The following is a 23,970-nucleotide window of genomic DNA, read 5'->3' on the forward strand; positions in this document are numbered from 1 at the left end:
GGGGGGGGGGAGAGAGACAGAGGAAAAAATTACCGAAGCAAAACCAATATCCGTTTCGCAATTGCCTTAAGCCGGATATCTAATAATATCTATTTGTTTGCGACTGCTTGAAGCGCGTCGAGCTGAAAAAAATTGCCTGAATCCTCTTTGCATCATCCTTCTTCAATGTACATTTTTTACCATTTAAATCACGTTTGTAATGAAATATTTTATACTTACCAATAGGAAAATCAGAGCACATAACTGATTGCTTGAATGAAAATAAGTTCGTGAAATATAAAAGTCACAACCGATCCTTCACCCATTTATAGCGACGATCGAAGCTACCGGAATCTTTTATCGTCCCCGCCATAGTAATCGTTAATCAAATTTACGAACCGCAATGCCGAGCAACTGACAGTATTTTCGGTGTATTTGAATATTTTTAGATTTTTTTTCTTTTCCTCCCCATTAGAAATTGATTTTTTATACCTCTCGTGATATTAACATTAGCTTCAATCACGAATCGTCTCTCTCTTTCTCTCTCTCTCTCTCTCTCTCTTTCTCTCTTTCTTCTAGGTACTTTGATTATGAGAAATTATTTAAAAAATTGTATTCCATCTAATTGTCCAATGTTTTCACAGTCTTATTGCGATTTTTTATTTCAAATTAAAAGTAACCTTCGACTTGGACGTTCCATACTCGCCATGGTCGCACAGAATTCTCGTTTACATTTTTACCGCAGTCTCAACTGATCGATAGAGACTAGTATCGTATTATTCCTGGGTACCTGCAGTTGGATCAATTTCTCAGGCAGCTAAGTCATCGGTACCTCCTGGGACAATTTGGGATAATGTTACGTTGCCCCCTTGAAGTTTAAATACAATTTCACGAGTTCTTCGCGACGATCAATAAGTCGTGAACCAAGTTGGATGTCATTTCTTATCAATACTATCAAGCATAACGTGATCAGAAATTTACTTAATATTTATCACAGTAGCAAAATTTTCTTTTTTTTTTAAATTAATATATTTGACCCTCCTTGGGCATCCAAATGAAAAATAAGCGACCTCGATTTTTCTTTATATGTTCTTGTCCGGCTTAATGACCGATCGATACACCCCTGAGTGGTTCCCAACGCGTTACACTTACCATTCAAGGGTTAAAGATTTTTGTTGAAAGGGTGGGGAAGTTGTAATTCCGTTTAGTAATTTAGCACGTGTACCTACTATGAGCCGGTATGATTCTGCAATGCAAGGGTGCGGCCCAAGATGGCCACTACAGCTGTAGACACCTTTGGCTACTCGTATAGGAAGTCACATCGATTTTTCAATAATTAAAACGCGGTCTAGTCCTCGACTCCTTAAGATTTCCTAATCAGCCATCCTAACCTTAATAATTTTGAGTATTAATTACCCTCGACAATTACTACTGATTAAGTCTTGTTTCTGAAGCGGCGCAAAGGAGAGGCATGGCACCCATGAAGAAGCCCAGCGGTAAGGGGAAGCCGCGAACTAAACAGCCGAAAAAAGTGAAATTCATCAGTGAGTATAAAAAAAGTCTGGGATGAGTAATCAAAAGAAGTAAAAAAAAAGAGACGTTACTATTAATTACTCGATAAAAGCAAATTAGAAAAATTTCGAAATAAGACAACCTCGCTAAAGCTTTTTCAAATAATGCTTTTTTCGTAATGTCCTACCCATTTCATATTGGTTCAATTTCACGGACGATAAATTCGTATATCACTGTTGAACTAATGCCAGATTCCCAATGCATATAATGTATCCGTATACCAATGTACAGTGCATTAACCTACGATATCTGCTAGTGATATATTACTATAGTGAATAATAAATGTGAATGGTAGCAGATTGGCGATGGAAAATAAAAGTACTGAGCGTACGGGGTTGGTAGCTCAGGGTGAGGGTGTTCCGAGGGGTGGGAATGGTTGAGCGAGGGGTAGAAGCCGATGCGGTGCGTGTGCCGACGCTAGACGTCGCGGCGCCTAGAGACAATCGTCCCGTGGACAGATCGATCCTTCCTTCTCGCGAATCTGAGTCATACTCTTCCCGTTGCACTCACGGTTAGTTTCCTATTTCGTGGATTATAGGAGAAACTTTATGGAGACTGATTACCGTACTACTGTTAGAATGGTCCAGGATATGGTATAGAGAAATAATTAATTAGATTGATAAGAGACGTAATCGATTTAATATTCTACACGCTGCCTACGAGTACTTGTATCATGCTAATTGGTTCCATTAGAAGGATTCATTATGCCTGATTAGACTTCGATTATTCTGTAATTAATGAAATATTGGTATATAATATATCTATAAATTGCTTAGCGACGGAAATTCGATGCCAGGAGAAATCAAAGGGTGGACTCTGCTATGAAGTTATTCTTGCTGAACCTACCGTGCCTAAGAGGGCACCGTCGCCACCCCAGCCAAGTCCTACCCAACAATCAGCTATTGAAGATAAGCTCAGGGCGGCTGAAGAGAGAAGACTTTCTCTGGAAGCTCACAAGCTTGCTGCTCTTGCTGCTAAGCTCAGCAAGATTGAGGAGGTTTCACGTAAGAAGGATCTTCTCAGCGTGGCTTTCATAACAGCTACTCGTGAGTCTTTGGATGCCAAGATGAATAACACTGAGGAGAAGCGAGAGGCTCACATTGCTGAGCTCAAAGGAAAGCTGAAGGAACACGTGAGTAGAATGTACATTGATAAAATTTTTCGCAAAATTTCCAATAACTGACGATCCTCCTTTTTTTATATATATAGCTGGAAAGTGTTGAGAAGACTCGTCTAAGTCTGGAGCAGCAGACTGAAGAAGTACGTAGCGCTGTGGAAGAGAAGCTGAAGACTGCAGCTGCTCAGCGCGATGAGAACATCAAAAAAATGCTGGATCGTCTCAAGGAACACGTATGTCTGCTTAAGATATCATACTATTGTGAAGGATTCTAATTAATATTTGTCATGAATTACAGGAAGAACAAGTAGCTCGCGTACGTAGCGGTATGACCGAACGTGTCCAACAGCTGGAGACCCAAATCCAGGGTAAATTGGACCAGGCTCGTGAACGTCGCGAGACCATTGAACGTGAGCAAAAGGAAAAGCTCCGTAACCACGTAAGTCATCGAGAACCTCAGTATCTCTCATAGTGTAGTTAACCCTTGGAGGAACATGAACACAATCTCCATTACGATCGACTAAATTCTATGTGATCAGCATCCCGTTAAACGTATTTAACATAACTGGTTTAGAACACGGTGAAGATAGCGAAAGCTGCGAAGATGCGCGAGATGGCGGATGTGTGCGCCATGAAGGAGCTCGAAGCGAAAAAACGCGAGTTCGACATGAGGGTGACCACTGCCGAACTGAACCGACAGCGGGAGATTCAGCGTCGCGTGCAGGCTATTCGCCAGCATGTAATGCAATATTCAATTTTACCTAACGGTTTTACTGTACTTCAGTTTATTTTCTTTGGCAATAGCCGATATTTCAGTTTTACGTGTCACCCTCTTGCCACTGTAGAAATTGTTCCCGGCTTCTGTTCCATTAAACGACTATCTTATCTTCTTTTTTTACGCAGGAAAAAGAAAACTACGCAAGATCTGCTATAGCTGTATAGTTATTTATATATTTTGTAGATTATTCCTTAGCTTTATTTTTTACTTTGCCGTGTTCTGTCTACGTACTCATAGAATGCTGCTAGGCGTCCTAATTGTATAACGTGCAATCACAATTTCTTTGCAGCCTACCTATGTTACACGTAGATACATGTGCTACTTCCTCAGAGATTCTCCTTGTATCATTGTGATTGTATATATATTATTTTCTTCCGTCTTTGCAGGAGAGACGCGCCGAGATTGTGAGACAGAACAAAGCAGCCCTGGCCAGCCAGGAAATAAAGTCCGAGGAGCAAACCGCATTGCCAGTGGAGAACGAGACTGCCAGCTCAGGCTAAGCTGCTATCAGCAAGTCCATCTAAAAAAAAAAAAATAATCTCTCGATCTTCTTACACTTAACTTTGGTCGCAGCGTCCAGGGATTAGTGTAAGGCGTTACGTACGTCGTGCGTTACGAATTTCTTGCGATAGAAAACGGCTTTTGGTGTTACCACCTCGGGTCGCGTGGTTCGCTTTCCTTTTTATTTTTCTTCAATAAGATGAAGGACTCCAAAAACGGCTTCTCAAAAGAAACAAAATCTTGGAACGGATTGTCTAGACTTATGGGGTAAAGCGGAGTTGTATTTAGACAGAGAGGTGGGAAGAAGTCACTACGTTATGATAAATGGAATTTCGTGCTTGCCATTAAGTTTCTGCCTTGCGAGAAGATGTACGTTCGCGAAGAAGTACAATAAGGAAAACTAATTATAATATATGAAAGATTCACTAAAATAATCATACACGTACATACTGCCTTCTCGTAACGTTCTCTTTGCACAGAAGACTTTACATGATGCGATCGGAAAACGCACTGCCGAACGTTCATCCTCGTTCTTGATACTCAAATTACAGATCCACGCGACTTATTTTAGAATAACGATGTCACGAGAGCCGTTGAAGGTCTCGATACATCGTTAATTTTGCTTTTTGCGAGTCATAATAGAAGTAAAAAAGGAAATGCGTTGCTGGTAACGATATCTCACTGAACGGTTTTTTTTTGAGAGGGGGATCAAGCGTGATTTTTATGTTTATGATGTAAAGTGTTTGAGCATCGATTCTTCTCATTCAAACACTACTATTATTACTACTGAATTCGTTTTTTGTTTTGTAATATGTATAACTTTTCACGCAGTTTTATCGAAGACTATTTTTTGTATTGTCATCAAGGTTTTATTTTTATTTTTTTCTCTTGGTAACCGTGATATCATTATCTCTATGATTAGTCTATTGTGATGTCGGCTTTGGGGGTGAGAATTTTTAACGGCGGGGGGACTCGAATGAATCCAGGAGATTCGCGGAGGATTGGTCATGGGTGATCTTTCATCGGGCGATAAAGTAAATTCTTGTTTCGGGACCGATCGACTATTCTTATTTTTATTTTACTTTTTATATCATCGGTCTCGGCTATTGCACAATTTCTCCGCGGCGCTACTGTTCGATTCGATAGCGTAAAGGATAGTTTACTTACCGCTACAATTAGATCTTAAGAGACAAGTAACACGATAATATGAATGTGTATGTATATGAGTGAATATATATATTTGTTTATATGTCATATCAGTGTTCACTGAGTATGCAGCATACACACATGGCACAGCATATGGTATGTGCTATATATATATACATATATATATACACGTATATATGTACACATATGAATATAAATATTATATAGTGCTTTATACTAGGCTTGAGAACTTTGAAACCATTTTGTACTCGATCATTGTAATAATACTGCGCTAACTGAGAAAAAAGGTACGAATATGTAGTCTAATTATATATGATAATACGATGCTTTTATGATGACTTCAATATTTGTTGATATGTCTAGTTATATCTATGAGAGAATTCTGATACGTTTTGTGCTCGAATCGCCACACCGTGACTACAAAAAAAGAGAAAGAGAGCAAAAGAATAGAGAATCATTCCCAACCAGAGAAAGAACGCATGAGGATCTGTGCGATATTTTATTTTCCATGGTTTCAATGAAATCTGTACGTTAATTCAGTGGCCATGAAAGAAAAAGATCTTTGGCTCTAGTTACGGTCGCGTCGTGTAAAAACGTAGGGATGATGAAGCAACAATGACGTATCAGTGAAGCTGCTGATTATTATCACAAGGAGATCTTAGACATTCAGGCTAAACGTAAACGTATTGAAAAAAAAAACAATGATCAAAGATGCAAGAGTAATACTGTGGGGAAACTGATGAAAAATTACATGGCTACTGGCAAAAAAGAGATAAATGAAATTAAGTAACGGAGAGAATGCCGATGGGGAAGGAAAAGTGGATGGATGCTAGTATGAAATAGAAATTTTATGACGATCAAAAATGGTAGCGCGCGAGCTCCCTAGCGTTTTCATTTTACGGTTGGATTATGCGATCGAATTATCGTTATTTCTTTATTCGTGATTCGATCAACCGTGGCTAAAAGATGTGAGCATAATCGATCGTAATTATTTAAATTATACCTACAATAACCGAGTATCTTGGAGGCGTTTGAGGCACGTGTGTGTGACTTTTCTTGAAATTGCGATATGTATCGGATAATGTCTATTTTTGCATAATTGTTGTGATCTTTTGCAAAACGTATCTCGTATAATTATTATATAGGTGCCGGAAGTATGTAATTAATTATTGTCTCTTCTCGCTTTACGTTTCCACACGACCTATACATATGTTCATATATATATATAGATATATGTATACGTACGTTTATACAGATTTTCACGCAATGATGATAAATGATGATGATCATATATGGTTGCATTGTACGTATGGTTTCTCGTGAGCTTTGGTATTGTCTTAGTGGAACAGAGTAATCGAAATGATTCGAACAGTTTATTGCGGGAAAGTAAATGCAAATAAATACACGTTCGTATAAAAAAAAGAGGTGAATGCATTTGATTTAGATAAACATCCATCAGATCACAATTTTGAAAACCTTCGGAAGCCGCTGGATCATTTTTCATCTATCTTTTCGCATGTCCAACCCGTGCTTAATCTTGCACATTCGCAATTTTTCAACCACAACAGTAATCAAAGCCAGCATCGTTTAAATTCGTTACAAAAAAAAAGTAAATTACTCAGCTGGGAATCATTCCAATATTACAGAGCAATGTCGCATTGGCCCAATGCTCTTCGTGATTCAGTGTTTACCACCTTATGACTGTTGAACACGTTTTTTGTTATTTCTTTTTTTTAACCTCCATTTCGGAATATCCCGCAATAAAATTGGCTCAAGCAAAAACAATCTCAATAACGTCAGTTGTCGTTTTCCATAAAGGGAACCGGTTTCCTAAACGAATTGCACTGTTTCTACGTCGGAAAATTGATTAACCCACGTTGAGAAGGTCGTGAAACTTACGCAAAAATATAGGTCAGCAATCGGATCGACCTTATGAGATGATAATTGAATCCGTGTTATAAGAATACTACGAATTATCTGAAAATTAATTACAATATTATACGTATTTATTAATTTCCAGCATTTCTAACATATGTGTGTCTGATATGGTAGGATTGTTACGTATGTAGAAACTTTTGAAGAGTACTTAGACTTCCTGATGAGAGTAAGTCTCGGGTGGCTGCTTTGAATTTGTTTTAGTTGTAAAGTGTGAACGATCATTCCAACGTTCTTCAACGCCAGTATTTCAAAAGGAAAATATTATACGTGATGGGGTTCGTTAGGATCCAGTACACTAATTACAGGTTAGTTTGTGTAGTAATTTAGCGTGATACTTAATCCTAATGAGTACTTTTTTATTTTCAATTATTTTTCCTTTACGATACCCGATGTACGCATTTGGCTGTGTTGCGCATGTGTCGTGAAAAATTCACGTGATTCTGGAGAGTCGGTAGTAACAAGATATAATTGCAATTTACTTTGTCCTACGACGTTAATTGACTTAATCATTATATTAATTAATCTGACGTATTCAATCGTACTAGCGAAAGTAGAATATAGTTATCACTACGAGAATTTATTGTGATGAATTTTCTGCAAACGGATAAATCCATGTTACCGATTGAGGGATTGTTGGTAAAGTAGAGTCAGCTTTTCAGATAGTCGGTTTCCATTTGTCGATCACGAGGGAGCCCCGTACCTTGAGTAAAAGAAAAGCCGTATATTGAAGATTGGATAATCCCGTGACGGTGTCTCACAGTGAATTATTTTATAATTGACAAGAATTACTATACGTCATGAAGAGGATTCGTTGGTTTAAAGTTATATTACATAAGAGAAATATGAGAGAGAAAAGACTGCTTAGGAGGGACGCTCTTTATACGTCCCTGAATATAGTGACGTCAGGAGTGGCCAGAATGGCCGTAAGCCAAAGGCTGAACGAAACGCCGAGGAGGCTTTATAGTATAGCAGGCAGAGGGCAAATGGCTGCCGTACTGGTGAATAATAATGTATAGCTGTCGTGTAGCTCGCGCGAAAAATTGTGTCGAAACCCGTGTAAGATGCTATTGAAGGCCCATACGTCGAGGAAGAAGGACCGGAGGCATCATGGGAAAAGGGCCAAAGTCACCGCCGGTAAGTGGAAGCCCTGATATGACTGGGATATTCGAAATGGTTCGCCTAGCAGTCGACGAGATAGCCCTGCTGAGTTTAGGCCAGTCGCCTTTAGCTCAGCTGCCTTCGCATCGACAATATCAACACAATATGGCCGTAGTATGTTTCACGCTCTTCTACGATTCCCAAGTCCAGGAGTCAAGATGTTTTTTTAGTCTTGTCTATTCGTTTTGATATTGCTGCACGATTATAGTCGTTATCAAAGAACATTCTATGCTTGTTTTTATTTTGCTGTTGCTTCTATTACCAGTGCCATTTTTATCATTCTACATGTAAATAAATAACCATGTCGCCGTCTGAGACTCTGATGCTAAACTGAGCATTACGTGTCTTGAATTGAAACTATCTAACAAAATTCAAGGACAGCTTTCAGCGAACCATTTCGCAATATTCACTTTTTAGTAATCAAATGATCGTTCTGTTATTGTTACCTAAAGTCATTGCAATCTGTTCATTCTATGAAAGTCATACTTGTTAGGTTAGGTTAGGTTATGTTGTTATAACTTGGTGTATGATCCGAAATTCACTGTCAGTAGTACGAGCATGGTTGTGTAACACTCAGTCGAACGTAGGTAAACAGGAACGCTGCGATACTTGTAGAATTGGTAGTGAATTTTAGAATGTATCCTTCGTAGGCCTCTGTCAACCTAGCATATATATAAATTTTATACGACTACGGAGAAGAGGGTAATTTGGTTGGATGTAATGTTTCTTTTTAATTTATAAGAAGCAAGTTCTTTTTGCATCAATCATAGTTCTGTAGTTTCTTATATTCGTGAGCACAAACAGAGATGCTGACGATTTCTAAGTTTTGTTCCAGAGTTCCCAACGATTCTCGAAGAGTTTTACGGAATACTATGTATTTTAGCCATAGTTCCATGTAAAAAACAACTGTTTTGAACCATTGTTCCTCGTAGTTCCGCCAGCATTTCATACGCCCATGCAAATGTGACATGCTAATTTCTTCGAAGTTTTTTTTTCTAAAGTTCCCAGCAGTCTCGAAATACATATATCCCTAATGCTAATTTGAAAACAAGTACAAGATGCTGATGAGCGTAAGAAAAGAAATGTTTAAGATTCTTTTCTAACAGAACTGTGGCTTACAAAAATTACAACAATTTTATTATTACGAATCAATTGTTCTGACCCTGACATTAGCTCACATATGCACATCATTTGCAATAACAACACAGAATATCATCTGGGAAAGCAACCAACAATTTTTTTTTTTCGTCCGACACATTAGATTTGACGTTTTGATATATTAAAAAGCTCAGATTAGACTCTGGCTCAGCGATTTCAGAAACTTTAAAACACCAAGTTTTATCAGCATCCGATAACCTTAATTTCTCGCGAAATTCCTGGTCAATTTCTAGTATTTTAACGTCACGAAAATTAGTATCTCAGTTTTTGGGGTTGCGACTTTTTTTTTTTAATTAATAAAACTAGAGTTAAAATTTATCAAAAACTAAAGCAGTATGTCAGATGGAAATAGAAGTTGTTTCTTTATTGATCAATTAAAAAAAATGTTCTGCTAGGTTCATGCAGGCCATTTGTGTATACAATCCTACCTAGCGAATATAACATGACATAACATTTGAGATTGAAATCAATGTGCACGGTACATATAACATTATTTTTGTCAGTAATACACAAAGCATTTAATCATTTAAGAACAAATGTTTCCAATTTTCGAGGTGCCACTTCGATCGGTTCTCTCTTTTCCGTATTCAAATGCACAAGCAGAGACTATATTGTAAATTTTTAGTGATGTGAAAACTAAGAAAAAAAAAATGTACTGAATAACCAGTGTCTCAATTCAATTAGCCAATTCCTATTTCGCTTTCGAAATTCCATAAATTCTTCCACATTTAGGGTTGGATCCAATCACATGCAATTACACAGCAGTGATAATTTGTATAGAAAGTTGGAAGCCTTAAATTCTAATACCGAGAAAAGCCAATACAGTAATACGAATATGGCGGCTCAGTGATGGGACAGTGAACTGCGCATGCGCAAGGAAGTTCCGACATGTGGGATAAACTCTACCATCTGGCAACGCTGGTCGGTATCGTATCCATATTTCGTAACTTATTGCAAATCGGCTATAAATTTCAAACGAAAATTATACCTACGTTTGATTGAAATATGCGCATAACAGTGACGTAAACAATGAATCCATTGTTAGACCAATTCCGATATAAAATTTTTCAAGATTTCATATCAGCCAACATATTGTTCAGAAACAACTCTAACAACACGTACCTACTTTAGTTACAAACTTTGACGCGGAAGCTTTTCGTTACTTCAATCAGACCTCGTAACTCGTGCCTGGGTCTTGAAGTCGTAGCTCAGACCGCCATTGTTATTTATAAGGGATCGGTTGGCAATGATAAATTGATCTGAACTTCAGTCATTCATCTCGCAGCCTCTTCTACTTCTCTTTTCTCTCTATCCATTACAAAACTCGCGCTCACTTGTTGACGCTGAGACTTCGAGTTATCACAGCGCGTTTTATTATTGACATTTTACTCTATGAGAAATATTATTATCATGCCGCGTGCTTCTTCCAAGCAGAAATCACGTTGCACGATTTGACGCTGCTCGGCCAGCACGCGATCATCAACTTATTATCATGACTTATCTAATGACTTCTAAAATGTCTGGCAAACTGTGAAACGAAATATCCAATAAGATCCTGTATGGAAAATGCGCGATCCGTCCATACTTTGCTCTCGGAAACTTCTGAAGCTCTAACTGCTGGACATCTAGTAGACATAATAATGATGCAGCTACAATACGTTCGGGTATAGTCTCGGTCGGTCGCTTGCCTGTATCGCCTCTATCGCCTGTATCGCCTGTATCGCCTGTTGATTGTACTTGGCGCGACACTCGACTCGAGCTTCTTGATCGGTTGAATTTGTCAGCTATCATTTAATTTAACATGATTCGTCAATATTTCTATAGTCAATCGAAACCTCTCTGAAACAGTCGTTGGCATATTTGCTATGAATTTTCAATATGGTTTTATCATATTCTTTGGCGCGAAAGTTGTCTGGATTTGTATGTACACGCGGAATGTATTATCAGTTCCTAAATAAGAGGTCAGACAGACGCCATTCTTATGACGAATTATTATTAGTGCAGAGGGTGCATACATTTATCCCACATATATCCTATTTACAGAGCATCGATGGATGCGTAGCTCGCGTTACCAGTAGGTAATTGTATAGGTACATTTGTTGCCATGACGATAAAGACACGGATCGATGCCTTCAACCTGGAACGCATAAAATCGATTTTCTCTCCTCATCCTCTAAGATGCCTCTCTACGAGAAGTGCTATAATTATATTTTACTACTTAATATTTTCAAGCATACAAATTTCTTCTTGACGCTTCAGGCTTCTTTATTCTTTATTCGAGCTAAGAGTTATGGCTACGGATGCACAGTATCTGGGCACGTGTATGCTTGCGTAACAGCTTGCGAAAAAATACTTTTGTCGCTCAATTGTAAATAAGCTTACGTATCGACAGTCTATTGTAACTGTATGTAGTTTTTATTTTACTATTTCTGTTAGGATGTTCATGAGAATATTATGTCGGATAATTGATTAATGACCGACTGAATTCTCGTTTGCTTTTATTCCTGAAGCTTTTTTTTTTCATCCTCTTGCTGACTTCTTGGACTTGGTCTACATTCTTAGGTCTCGGCATACGGCCCTGTGCTGTTTCTGTTTTCCTCCTGCTAACTCTCGTGTCACCGGCTCCTGCTTAAACTCTGGGAACAAGATGGACGTGACTCTGGCATTGTCCATTAAATGTCTCAAGGCCTTTACAATGTAGAGTCAATCACTGCCAATCAACAACAATGTTAACTATTTATTGTGGATCACCTTTTTAAAGCGTGACGTACCTTCGTTTTCGCGCGGTGTGAACGTCGCCTTTAATTCGACTCCGAGGCTACTGATCTCGGGTCCCTTATCGAAGAGGCGTTAACAATTTCGTCACGCTGCTTATTCTTCGCTTCCGCATTGCAGCGCCTAATTGGACCGTGTTTACATGTGGTTTATTAAAAAATGTTCTGCTATCCAACTACGAGGATGATTTTCGTCGAGGACCAGCCATGTTCAACTTTACCATTCGCATTTTATTTTTGGTCAGTCAATAGTCTGCCATGGAAGCATCGATTTTTCGTGGAGTCCGGCGGCATTGGAAATGGGGTTCATTGAACTCTGCACCGACACCTAAATAACTGTGCTTTTTGGCACGAGGGTGGAAATTGGCCTTGTGGTTATAACTTAACCTCCCCCCCCCCCAACTAGCTCTCTATAAATTAACAAAGTGCAGACTTACTGTTGAAATTCCAGATAAAAGTTTGTTCCGTCGTCATCGGCGCCATCTTGTCTGGCTGTCTCTATAACTTGAGAATTTTGTAACTGTTCGCGCCAGTGACGTCACTTTTCATGCCAAGAATAGTTGCACAGAAATACTCGCTAAAACACCTTGTATATTAATCTCGTTACAACCCCTGTCTAACCACAGAGGGATGCCTGGCGCCACGACGACCCCCCGTCACTGTCTCATTCAGTCCTGTCGCTATTGTCATAGTCGCGTCCGTCGTACAATTACACGTTTTCGTAATTTATATTCTACTCGAGATCGGAAAGGTGCAAATTCAAAAGTTCTTAATGTTCGTCTGGCTTACTCCTCTTAGCGGACGTCGCAAAACGATCTTCACTCTATGGAAAATTGTATATCTCTCGCGTACGAGAAAAAAATTAATTTCAATTATTTTATCGGCATCTCTTTGCACCCCTTTCTTTAACTTTCGGCATATATTACACCTAGCCAATACTACGTTCATTTACACGTGATAGATGTTCGTCCCTTCGGGGATCTTTTTTTTATTTTTATTTTTTATTTTTTTTTATCATGTCTCCTGCAATTTCAAGTGCATTATTCTTGTGCAGTTGTATCTCGTTGGGATGATCTCTATCGATGCTTCCATCTCTCTTGCGTTGCTTAATTATTCATTTACACGTTGGAGACGTCCGTTGATTTTCTCCGTTTGTTCCCTCTTTGCATTCGTTACATTTATTATTCGCAGATCCACATATTGTCATCCGTCTTTCTCATTTCCTCAAAGTTTATAGGTGATTTTTTAGGTATTACTTACAATAAATCTCCTGAATATTTTTTAATGGCACTTTACATATTTATTTAGCTTTTGGCTGTTTACAATTTTTTTGAATGAAATTTGAATTTTTTTGGATTGAAAAAAAATTCATTACTGGCTGTCATGATTGCAAATGATTTATTTAGCTGACACAACGAATTTCGATTAATTTTTAATCTAGAACGATAGGGTTGAAGCTCGTAAAAAAATTTGTAAATACAAGTCAGAATTGAGATAATGGTATTTTGAAAAAATAATAATTGACATTTCGTTATGTCTTTATGACATTAGCCAGGGCTATACAAAATATTTCTTTTTTGACCTCATTTTGGTAAGGGCCATAGCGACAGGTGTATCGAAGGTGCCCGAAAAAATTCAAGTTCTTGAGATCTAATGGCAGCCAATTTGAAAAATTGTAGTATTGAGGAAACGGCGCTTAAAGTATTTCGTAACGTTTTCATGCGTAATATTCAATTTATCACACTTAACGTTAATTCGGCCAATTCGGATATAAAACGGGGACTTTCGTCTTTCTCAAGGAAGTATTTTTTTTCTTAATAATTTATACTAGTTTACAGGCGCGGTGCACTCAGAGAAAAATTTATTATAATATGGTATATACTATATGGTATGCTAAAATATTGTCAATTGAATTTATTTTAGTTTAGTATTGTATTTATAGTTAATTACTCCATATCCATGGTACAAGCAACCGATATTTTGATCATACGACTATATGTGTTACGTTATATTTTTTCACTGCGGTGTAATAATTAGAAGAACGACAATTTTAGTAAACGGAACAAGAACAATTCAATATTTGACACTTGAGGCATAGTTTTAATTACTATTGTATTATGTAAATAATACTTTATGTTTTGCTTCATTTATTATGATCAACATGAGCAACATTAACTGATGATATAGTATTTATATTATATTTAATAGTATATGTAGTAACTAATAAAATTATGCTCCTATCCTATACTTTTTGGGGTTTATTTTGCATCTCGGAAGGGTCCAGCGGGTTAAAAAAGTTAGTAATGGAATTGTAATTCCTTCCAATATTTCCTTAACAAATCAATACTACTTCAATAGTAGCGTCATTTTTGCTATTTATAAAGGAAAAAAAAGTGATTAGAACAAGATTTAGTTATTCAATGAGAATTAGTAAATTATGTATTTATTGGGATATTTTTTAGGAGAATTCAGTTCAGTAGAACTTATTTCCGTATGTACAAATAGTGATGATTATAATTTTTGATCGAAACAAAATTCAGTAATTGAGCTGGTGGCTGAGTGAGAAGTGTCACCTCACTTCAAACATCCCGACGATCGCAGGTCCGAATCCCGCTCACGGCATTCACAAAAAGAAAACGATCTTTTTTTAAAACTTTCAAAGTATAAATACCACCTTAATGATATACATATCCTACATACGTATAGTCAGTCCACGAGGTCGATGTGCTTTTTTGACAGATCGAAAACAATGAGGTCTCTAGTATGGCACATACCATATGTCATTGAATAAAATATATGTTACAAAAGTGAATATGCATGATTTTCAACTAAATATATTTTATTTTCTTATTTTATTCCTGTTACTTTATGGAAAATTTGACTATTGTCAAAGCAATCTGTCTTGGGACACCGATCGAGGTGCCTCGAGCTGGCTCGGGCTCCCGTGCTATCTGTTCATATTGTTTTTAGTTGTGTTTCCTATACGCTATAGAAAGTTCTCGCTTGTGTATTTTTCGCGTTGCTCTCGCTATATATCCAGAAATTCTCATGGATTTTCTGCGTGCTTTCTGGAAGTGCAGTACCCACCTGAGTGTCCCCTGGATACAGTTCTCAGTCCTCACGGATTAGCTGCACCAGCTCCGATGAGGACCTTCAGTTTTTAATTGGTGAAGGGATTTCGATTTTATAGCTCTGGTTCAGCCTGCTACGTTCCCGATCAATTGCTCTTTGTTTCCGATACTATTTCCGATTGTGGAACGATCGTGCATTTCCGTAATCGTTCGCTCCCGTTCGTGCATGTAGTTGCGTTTGCTGATTTCAGGCAACCCGAAAGATCCGCACCTACGGTTGCATTTTTCAATTTTAGGCGTCCCCACAATTCGACAGGCTCCGTTAAGCTATCGTCCATTCCGATAGGTTCCGTCAAAGCTCTCGTTTCATCAGAGTTGAGACTGTTCCACCCCAACTCCCAAGTCATACCGGCTCGTTAGTTTCCGGTGAAACGAGATTTGGCTGGCGCCCGCTTGGCACTCGGATGCATGGACTAAGGGTGGACGGCCGAATCTGACGTATTTTAGTTCGCAGATTTTCATTATAGGTGTCGCGTTAAGAAAATACGTTACGACAGATAATAGAAACCATCTCTGGCCACAATTATGGCCAATCTCGAATTAAATGATTAATCGATACTCTATATGTACACTTGAGCCGCGATACAGCTGATCGAACAATTTTCACCTAAAGGCTGTTTATACAGCTAACTACTTGAAGCGTCCCTATCCGACAAGCAGTCATTACACTTTTATCATTATTAACATCGTTATTACCAGATCCTTCATATTTTTTTTTCTCCACACAGCTGGCTTCGTACCACCGTCTGTAAATTGTGCTCCTACAAGATTTCTTTTTTTTTTATCTATTGGCAGTTCAAGGTTACCCATAAAACGATACCAATTTCAAACGAAAAAAATTTTGTACGGCAAAAGGACTCCGTGTCGTCCCATTGTCTATATTAATACCGTATTCAAAATATGTATACGTCTATAGACGTCTGTTTTTGCATACCAACTCATTACGTAAACATGATATCGGTTTCTTTAAGAATCTCGAAAATGCAAAAGAAAATATTCGAAGACGTTCATAGAAATCAATTGAGTCCGTAGAACGTAGAAATTGCTGTCTGTCACTATAGCGTATATAACTACTATAGTATACGTAATTAAGAGCACCAAGACAGCTGACACGTTGATCGACACGTGTTACCAGCAGCCGTATACATACGTTGTTTTGTCATAAGAACGAGACGTGAATAATGAATCTCCAGTTGGATGAGAATTATTTTCCCCGACGTGCTTAAGTATAGAGCCGCCTAGTGCGTGTGGTATATACAGGGTGTTCGTTATGAAATGCACTGTTGTAACATCGTTGCCATCCTTGTCAAATTCTAAAGAATACGTGTATTTTCATTTTTTATTTCATATATCAAAATTTCGAGATAATCAAGGTTGAAGTTGCAGTAACGCGACCAATCAGAACGCGTTTACACGGAGCGTAAATGACGTCGCGAGTCAGCCCACGAGGCCTGCTTACACTAGGCCAATAACACTAAGAGTATCGTCGTTGTGTCCCTGTTTATCTGCATGTAATTGAGTAAGATACAAGAGACGATACTCTTAGTGTTATTGGTCTACTGTAAGCTGGCCTTGCGGGCTGGCTCTGGACGTCATCTACGCTCCGTTTAAACGCGCTCTGATTGGTCGCATTACTGCAACTTCAACCTTCATTATCTCGAAATTTTGATATATGAAATAAAAAATGAAAATACACGTATTCATTAGAATTTGAAAAGGAATGTAACAGTGTTACTACAGTGCGTTTCATAACGAACACCCTGTATATATAAGCCACATCGATGTCGGGTGCCGGCATCCCTTTTCACCGTATCGATCGACAACTCGGTTTCCCGCGAGCTGCATCATAAATCGGTACAAAGTCCGATGGTTGGTTTCCATTGTACGTTCAATTAACTAACGCGCCAACTATCGCATCAATTAGCAAAGCAATGCCCTCGGGATAAATTTTCCGCTTTCCGACTATACCAACGACCAGTCCATCGAACCGATCCGCATGGGACAATAACCGTAATTCATATAAGGTAATTGATGATAAAATATTTTTCACATATCGGGAGAACCCATATACGCAATGGCAATAAGAAATTATCATTTTACCTCGTTTCGACAAAATTATTAATGTTAACCTCTTCTCGATCGACAATCGATTTTTAACAAATCGCGTAAACTGCAAACTCGAGTGTATAGCGAAGCGTACGTGTTATTCCCTGTTGTTTCTGGTAATCACTTTTTACACACTTTAGAAGTCTAGTTTAACTTTCACGTATCGTGAAAAATGTAAAAAGGAACGCACTTTTAAGTCTGTAAAATGTGACTAGCCAGATAGACTTGTATGATTTAATAGAACGTTCAGCAAGGTCGCGGGTCTTATGAGTGATCATCTGACTATGCTCTGTCAAAATATAAGGTAGGTATGGTTTAGGCTTACCTCATAGCACAGTGAAAAATACTTCTTATTGATAGGTCACATTTGGTTCATATGTGACGTATGAAAAAAAAATTATTTTTATTTATATTAACGATGAAAAAAACTTCTTATTGACAGGTCACGTGTGGTTCATATGTGACGTATGAAAAAAAAAATTATTTTCCATCATGCTATGAGGTAAATTTAAACTATACCTACCTTGTATTTTGGTAGAGAAAAAATGAGATTTATCTCTTTATTAGCACGATGAATCACGCGTAATCAAAATTGATTTCGCATTTTTATGCCATCATATAATTTAGCAGATATCACTGTCAAGTGAGCACTCATAAGACACACAAGCTTGCTGAACGTTGTACTTAATTATGCAAGTCTATCTGGATACCACAGGTAGCATATGGAGTAACACACTTCGTTACGCGCTCGGATTCGCGGTGGATCTCTATGTACCTATAGATAATGTGTCCTCAAGCTACTTCGAGGCTCCATAACCTAACCGTTCCTTGTGTGTAAACATACCGATCAGAAGCTTAGATACTGTACACACTGTCAAGTGGAACAGGTGCTAACAAAGATACTTTTTAAAAGCCAAAACTTACAAATACCTTGCTCGTCGTGCATAAAAATGAGAACATTTAATACATCGTCGCGCGGTATACAAGGCGCGTATAAAATAATAATTGAAAGATAGTTGAGGTGACAACGTGAAAATTTAATATCTTCAATATCCGCGTGCAACTCAGATTATAAATGACCATGACTGGTGATTATTAACTATCATTCGACGACGCTATCGCGTTTCTATAGGCAGTTTCAGTGGGAGCGATGATTGCGAACACAGTCGCTCATTGTAAAAGAAACAAGACACGATTACCCTTTATCTTGCAAAGTGTCATCGAGAATTGAACGAGAGCCGCAAAATAATGTGCAATCATTCCTTTGTCCGTGGTGAAATTGAAGGAATTTCATGTAAGAAAATTCGTCGATGAAAAAGAAGGCAAAAGTATAGATGCCGATGATCGGAGTGGAGGTGCAGTGAATTTCGCATGTGATAATAAAATTACACTGGACGTAAAGGAATTGGTGGAAATTCTCTACGTATGTATTTATGAGAATGTAACATTGACAGCCGGGTCATTAATTTTTTTATTTTGGATGTAATTAAATAAAATTTTTATATTTAGAGCTGGACGTAAGCGGTGCAATTAATATACGGGACATATTTAACAAAGAAGGGGATAGTTCGATAAAGTATGGAGAAAAGTCTTGACATGAAAAGTATGAGACATTTTTGAAGATAAATAACCCGCCACGTGTGGGGTATCCGAGACACTCGAACTCAATGCTTATCAAATGGAGGACAAAAACGTGCGCTCTGTACTCGTGTTAAGGAGGTTTAACGATAATACGTAATCCAAGATAAAATATGAAATTAGGTTGTACGTATCAGACAATAGTAAAACCTTCGCCTGTGCAAAATTTCAATATTATTTACCGTATAGTTTTTGAGATATAAGAAATCTAAAAGTGTCAATTTTCACCATATAGATATACAGAATCTATAAAAATGAATAACTTCAAAATTCAATATGTTCATTTTCCATAGGGTAGAATGTCATCATTTTCTGTTCGAATTTCGAAGTCATCTTGTATTTTGACTCAATCACTTTTTAATCAAAACTCTTGGAATCTTCTTTACTGCCTCTTTGACCCGTGCTTCCCTATTACTATGATGATTATCGTCACCGTATCACCTGAATAAGAGTACGGGAGATATTGGGTGACACTAGAAAAAAATATGGCATCCGTTCCGTATCCCAGATTCGTCCTAAACATTTTTTCCATACCCTATTTTCAGACCTCGCATACTTTTCTATTTCCACGTGGGCAAGTGAGAAAGAGAGAGAGAGAGAAAAGTAACGTTGAATTTCAATGACGTAGGAAATTAGTAACCATATATTAAATACTTGTATATTTATATATTATATTATAGCCAAATAAAAAATGTAGTAAGAGAGTAGCATGCGTACTGTATGCGCTATACTTTTATTAAATGTTTGAACTTGAGTGTTTTTTTTGAGGCCACTGAGCTGGAAGGCTGTTTGCCATGGTGACGGTAGTTCTCAGCATTTACTCCAGTTTTCATGAAAACGTAGATAAAAGATACGTGACAGATCGATACAGAGAGCACGGCAGAGATGCTTATAAATATTGTGTATATAAATATGACGCTTGTTCGCCTTAGCGCGAAGCCAACGTGGCTGTATATCATCGATTATCGGTGTCTCAAGAGATTCTTGTTCCTTTACTTATTCTCACAGACGATTGGGAAACTGCTCGGTTTAACACGCGAGAAGCCACTCGCACGCATCCCCCTGTGCTCACGGTATAATTTGTTTGTCCACTGTCCTATAAGAAGTAGGTCTGATACTTGTATCGTATCCACGTACAGAGCTCAACCTTATAGGATGATAAGTTGGCTGCGTATATGTAGGTAAGGTAGGTAACTTTCTCGGGAAGCACGTGGATCGTATAAAGTGGCTACTTATTACTCGTTTCTCACGGAGTACAAATTTATTCTGACATCTCGTAGTTCTATGCGCGTGAAATCAGTGCGTCAAATCGTTTCTTGTACGGCGCTGCTTGATCTTTGATAACCTGCGTAAACATTCGAAAGTTCAAGCTGACCGAAAGAATTTTCGTAATAAATCCGACTATATGATTGTCCTATGTATATATTGCGTGTATACATATTATACATATTTAACAAGCTTCACGATACGAAGAGGCTTAAATCGCTTGTTCACGTTGAAGTTTCATTAACATTAACTTTTTTCCGGATCTTTTTCAACATTACTTTCCTCAATTTACTCCCCGCGTTGGTACGGTATTCTTTGGGCATGGGGTAGATATATAGTTTTTTTTGGACTTGTGGGATTTATCGATTTTTTTTTTTTCAATGTTAATTCAAAGTCACGGACTTAGTCTTTTATTATACCGTCATTCGTACAGAGTACCTACAATCAATTTTCTATCTTTGTAACGACATAGCTGTATACTATCACCAATGGCGACGTTGGTGAGAACCACGGTGATAATAGGACATCTACCTAGCGATAAGTTTCCATTTCTTAAGCTCTTAAGACCAATCGAAGAGGAGGAACATGACATCAGTACGAGAGAGAAAGAGAGAGAAAGATAAAGAGATAAAGTAAAAGGGCGCCAAACAGTTTATAGACGAGCAATCGACTTCTTCTCGTAATTCTAAAGTAGAGTACATATTACACCCAGGGGTTTTGAGACGTTGGGTCAAATTGACCATTGGGTACTCTATGTAGATATACACGTCATTGCTCAACCATTCATTTGGTCATCACATGTCAGACGTCACGAGTATTGTTTACATAGATCAAGTAAGACAATAACAATAAGTTCACATGAAAAAAAAAAAAAAAAAAAAAAAAAAAGTATAATGTAAAAAAAAAGGAGAAGGTACTTTAGAAAAAAAAAAAAAAAAAATTTCAAAAAAAAAAAAAAAAAAAAAAAAAAAAATAGATCGATCTACAATTTAGAAGAAGAGATTACACTGCCGGCTAATCACAATAGGCCTATTAGCTGCCCTTAATTACCTACCACTTTTAATCTTAACGCGTATCCACGACTCATGGAAAATATCGCCACGTGTCTTCGGGGCTTTGAGATATTTTTCTATTTTTCTTTTAACAAAAAAAAAAAAATATACAAAATGACGGCTGCGGACATGGGCTGTTTATTACGCTCGTATTCGGTCCACGAGTTCACTGTACTTCTTTTTTTATTTTGACACTTCGCAACCAAAGCAATTCTTAGTAAATCACACGTGGTTTTCCATAAAACAACGCAATCATATTCCGATAGAAAAGTAAAGTATATTTAGCGGAAAACCATGCGCATGCGTACTTCGTAAGGAACGTTTTATGTAAGACCTCAGACTTCGTTGTTCTCGAACTGTCAGAAAAGCACACGAATAATCCAGAACCGATTTTAACGTAACAATATATATGAGATTTGTCTTTTATTTATTTACCTTTTTATCCTGTAATAACGCTTGAGTCACTTGTACGGACATTTGCGCGATTCCTAAAGTCACTGGGTCCTTTTACTGTTATTACGGAGGGTCGAATGGGGCTGGATGGGACTGACTACCGAATAACAGTTAGCCGATGTTTAAAGAGTGTGTAATAGCGATGATAAATAAGCGGCGTCGGGTCATTGTCCACGCGTAAAAGAGATTTACGTTAAACGAGGCGTGAGAGGCACCGGACGGACTCGTGTTATGTGTACGCGCATATGCATATTACACATAAGCTCCAAGTATAATCGTAACGAACGAGACGAGAGGGCGAAACGGTATATATTATATGGACGAATGTTTAATGCACGTTCGATCGAACTGGCTACGCAGAGAGGCAGGCGCCGAATTAATATTAATAAACAGGACCGACCGGTATAATCCAGTAAAAATTGATTTCTCTATCGATTTACAAGGAAGGTCAACGGGGCGCCTGAAGTTCCATGACGTCCCTGCACTCTTCGTATTGTTCTGCATTGCACGATGCACTAGCTGAGTCACTCTTGTGATGCACTGTACCGTCCTACCTCACCCTCCCGATACTCTCCCCCCTCCCCTCCTCTCACTCTTTCATCCTATCTTTACCATCCATCTTGACCATTCGTAACATTATGACGTTCGATGACGTCAAGCGCAGGGCGAACGGGCAAATTCCAAAAAAAGAAAATTGGGATAAATATTTTTCTTTAGTTTTTTTATTATTTTTGTTTTCGTTCAAATACTGTTTTCATCGTTCCTTCTATCCGGTGCACTTTCTACATCGCTAATACGCCTCTTGCTCTCGTGTATGCGAAATTCTACTTTGGCCTTCGGATTCACTTGTCAGGATCATAATTTGCAATGGTCGTGTATCTCCTTTCACGGTCAGACCTTTAGACCGTTCTTATGCATCTTGCACATGCGTAACCTCACTTAGGTATGTCGATACGACGAACACGACGCTTTACGATTGTCAGGTTTTTCACACGAATGATTCCTCCAGTTTGTTTATTCCGATATCATTATCGAGGCTAAACAGCGAGTCATCGTTTCTCGTATACCGATGAACAATCGATCCTCGGATATACTTTTGCTGCTCTTCCTAGATAGCGAGCTATTCGATATTTGTGATCAATTCGCGCTTACTGATCTAGATCAATATACCGCTGTTACATGTACATATATCAGCGTTATATCAGCAATTATATCAAGAAATTCTACATCGTAGAATCTATAGATGCTGTTGTAAGGTGGTAACGTCACGTTCGATGACGTCACAGTTAACCATTTAAATTATCCCACGTTGCCTGTACGCTAATTGATTATGCCACATGTAATTATCTAATAATATTAGCCAGGGTCTCTCAACCCGAGGATCCACATTCACTTTAAACCACGTATAAACACACACCCTTGTGGAATATATTACTCGATATACGCATGTATATTTTAAAATAATAACGATTGATGATTCGTCAACGGGTTATATCGTATCGCCACCCGTTCACCTTGTAACACGGTTTCCGCTATCCTTCCCGGAAGATAGTCAATCCCAATGTTCTAAGGATCGAATTCCGATTATCAATAAGAACTCCGGCACTCGTATAGTTTTCAATTCCAGTAAACTTTCCCGCGCCGACTTCTTCTCGCTCGTTGACTCTGATCCCAGGAATATCAACCGTATCTCAATTCATACGCTGCTCGTACATTTTCATCCGTCACGCTGATTCATATGACCGGAAAACATTATGCCTATACGTATGGAGTATACTTCATCGCGTGATTATCCTCATATGCGTTCTCGCCTGTCATGGCTGACAACGTCCTATGGACCAGCTAAGGTGGTCATCACGTATATGTAACGTGGGCCAATTAACCGTCGTAATTTTTTTGGGTCTTATCTTCGAAGTTTCTCTTGTTTTCGTAATCCTCGAAAAGTGGGATCTACTGTCATTGAACAATTTCAAGCGCCTGTTTACAATATCTCGATAATGATGACGATGATGATAATAATAATAACAACAATGAATAATAAATAATAAATACTCATGTCGTCACAACATTCCCGAGGCAAATGATTAATTAATTACGAGACATGTACTCGGACGCCAACGTTCTCCCGTAATCTCATCTGACCCTAGGACCACTCCCCTGTCCCTCCCCCTCCCCCCCTACC

The 23,970-nt window shown here is 38.2% G+C and overlaps 2 protein-coding genes across 5 annotated transcripts in view; both read left to right on the forward strand.

Moving 5' to 3' along the window:
• The window catches only part of LOC107274998 (calponin homology domain-containing protein DDB_G0272472), an 11,897-nt gene extending 5,359 nt beyond the window's left edge, over positions 1-6,538 (forward strand). The window contains exons 2-7 of one of the 3 annotated variants that reach the window (XM_015754682.1): positions 1,434-1,523; positions 2,328-2,683; positions 2,761-2,901; positions 2,967-3,107; positions 3,243-3,407; positions 3,833-6,538. In XM_015754682.1, the coding sequence (XP_015610168.1) occupies positions 1,434-1,523; positions 2,328-2,683; positions 2,761-2,901; positions 2,967-3,107; positions 3,243-3,407; positions 3,833-3,946 (1,007 nt within the window). In that variant the 3' untranslated portion in view covers positions 3,947-6,538. The remainder of the gene's footprint in view (positions 1-1,433; positions 1,524-2,327; positions 2,684-2,760; positions 2,902-2,966; positions 3,108-3,242; positions 3,408-3,832) is intronic. The other 2 variants (XM_015754683.2, XM_015754684.2) reach the window with 2 other exon arrangements.
• Positions 6,539-7,971: 1,433 nt separating this feature from the next.
• LOC107274996 (nuclear factor of activated T-cells 5) overlaps positions 7,972-23,970 on the forward strand; it is a 31,796-nt gene continuing 15,797 nt past the window's right edge. The window contains exon 1 of one of the 2 annotated variants that reach the window (XM_015754680.2): positions 7,972-8,186. In XM_015754680.2, the coding sequence (XP_015610166.1) occupies positions 8,114-8,186 (73 nt within the window). In that variant the 5' untranslated portion in view covers positions 7,972-8,113. The remainder of the gene's footprint in view (positions 8,187-23,970) is intronic. The other variant, XM_015754681.2, reaches the window with a different exon arrangement.

Source organism: Cephus cinctus, unplaced genomic scaffold, assembly GCF_000341935.2.
Source record: "Cephus cinctus unplaced genomic scaffold, Ccin1 Ccin1_scaffold0123, whole genome shotgun sequence".
NCBI lineage: Eukaryota > Metazoa > Arthropoda > Insecta > Hymenoptera > Cephidae > Cephus > Cephus cinctus.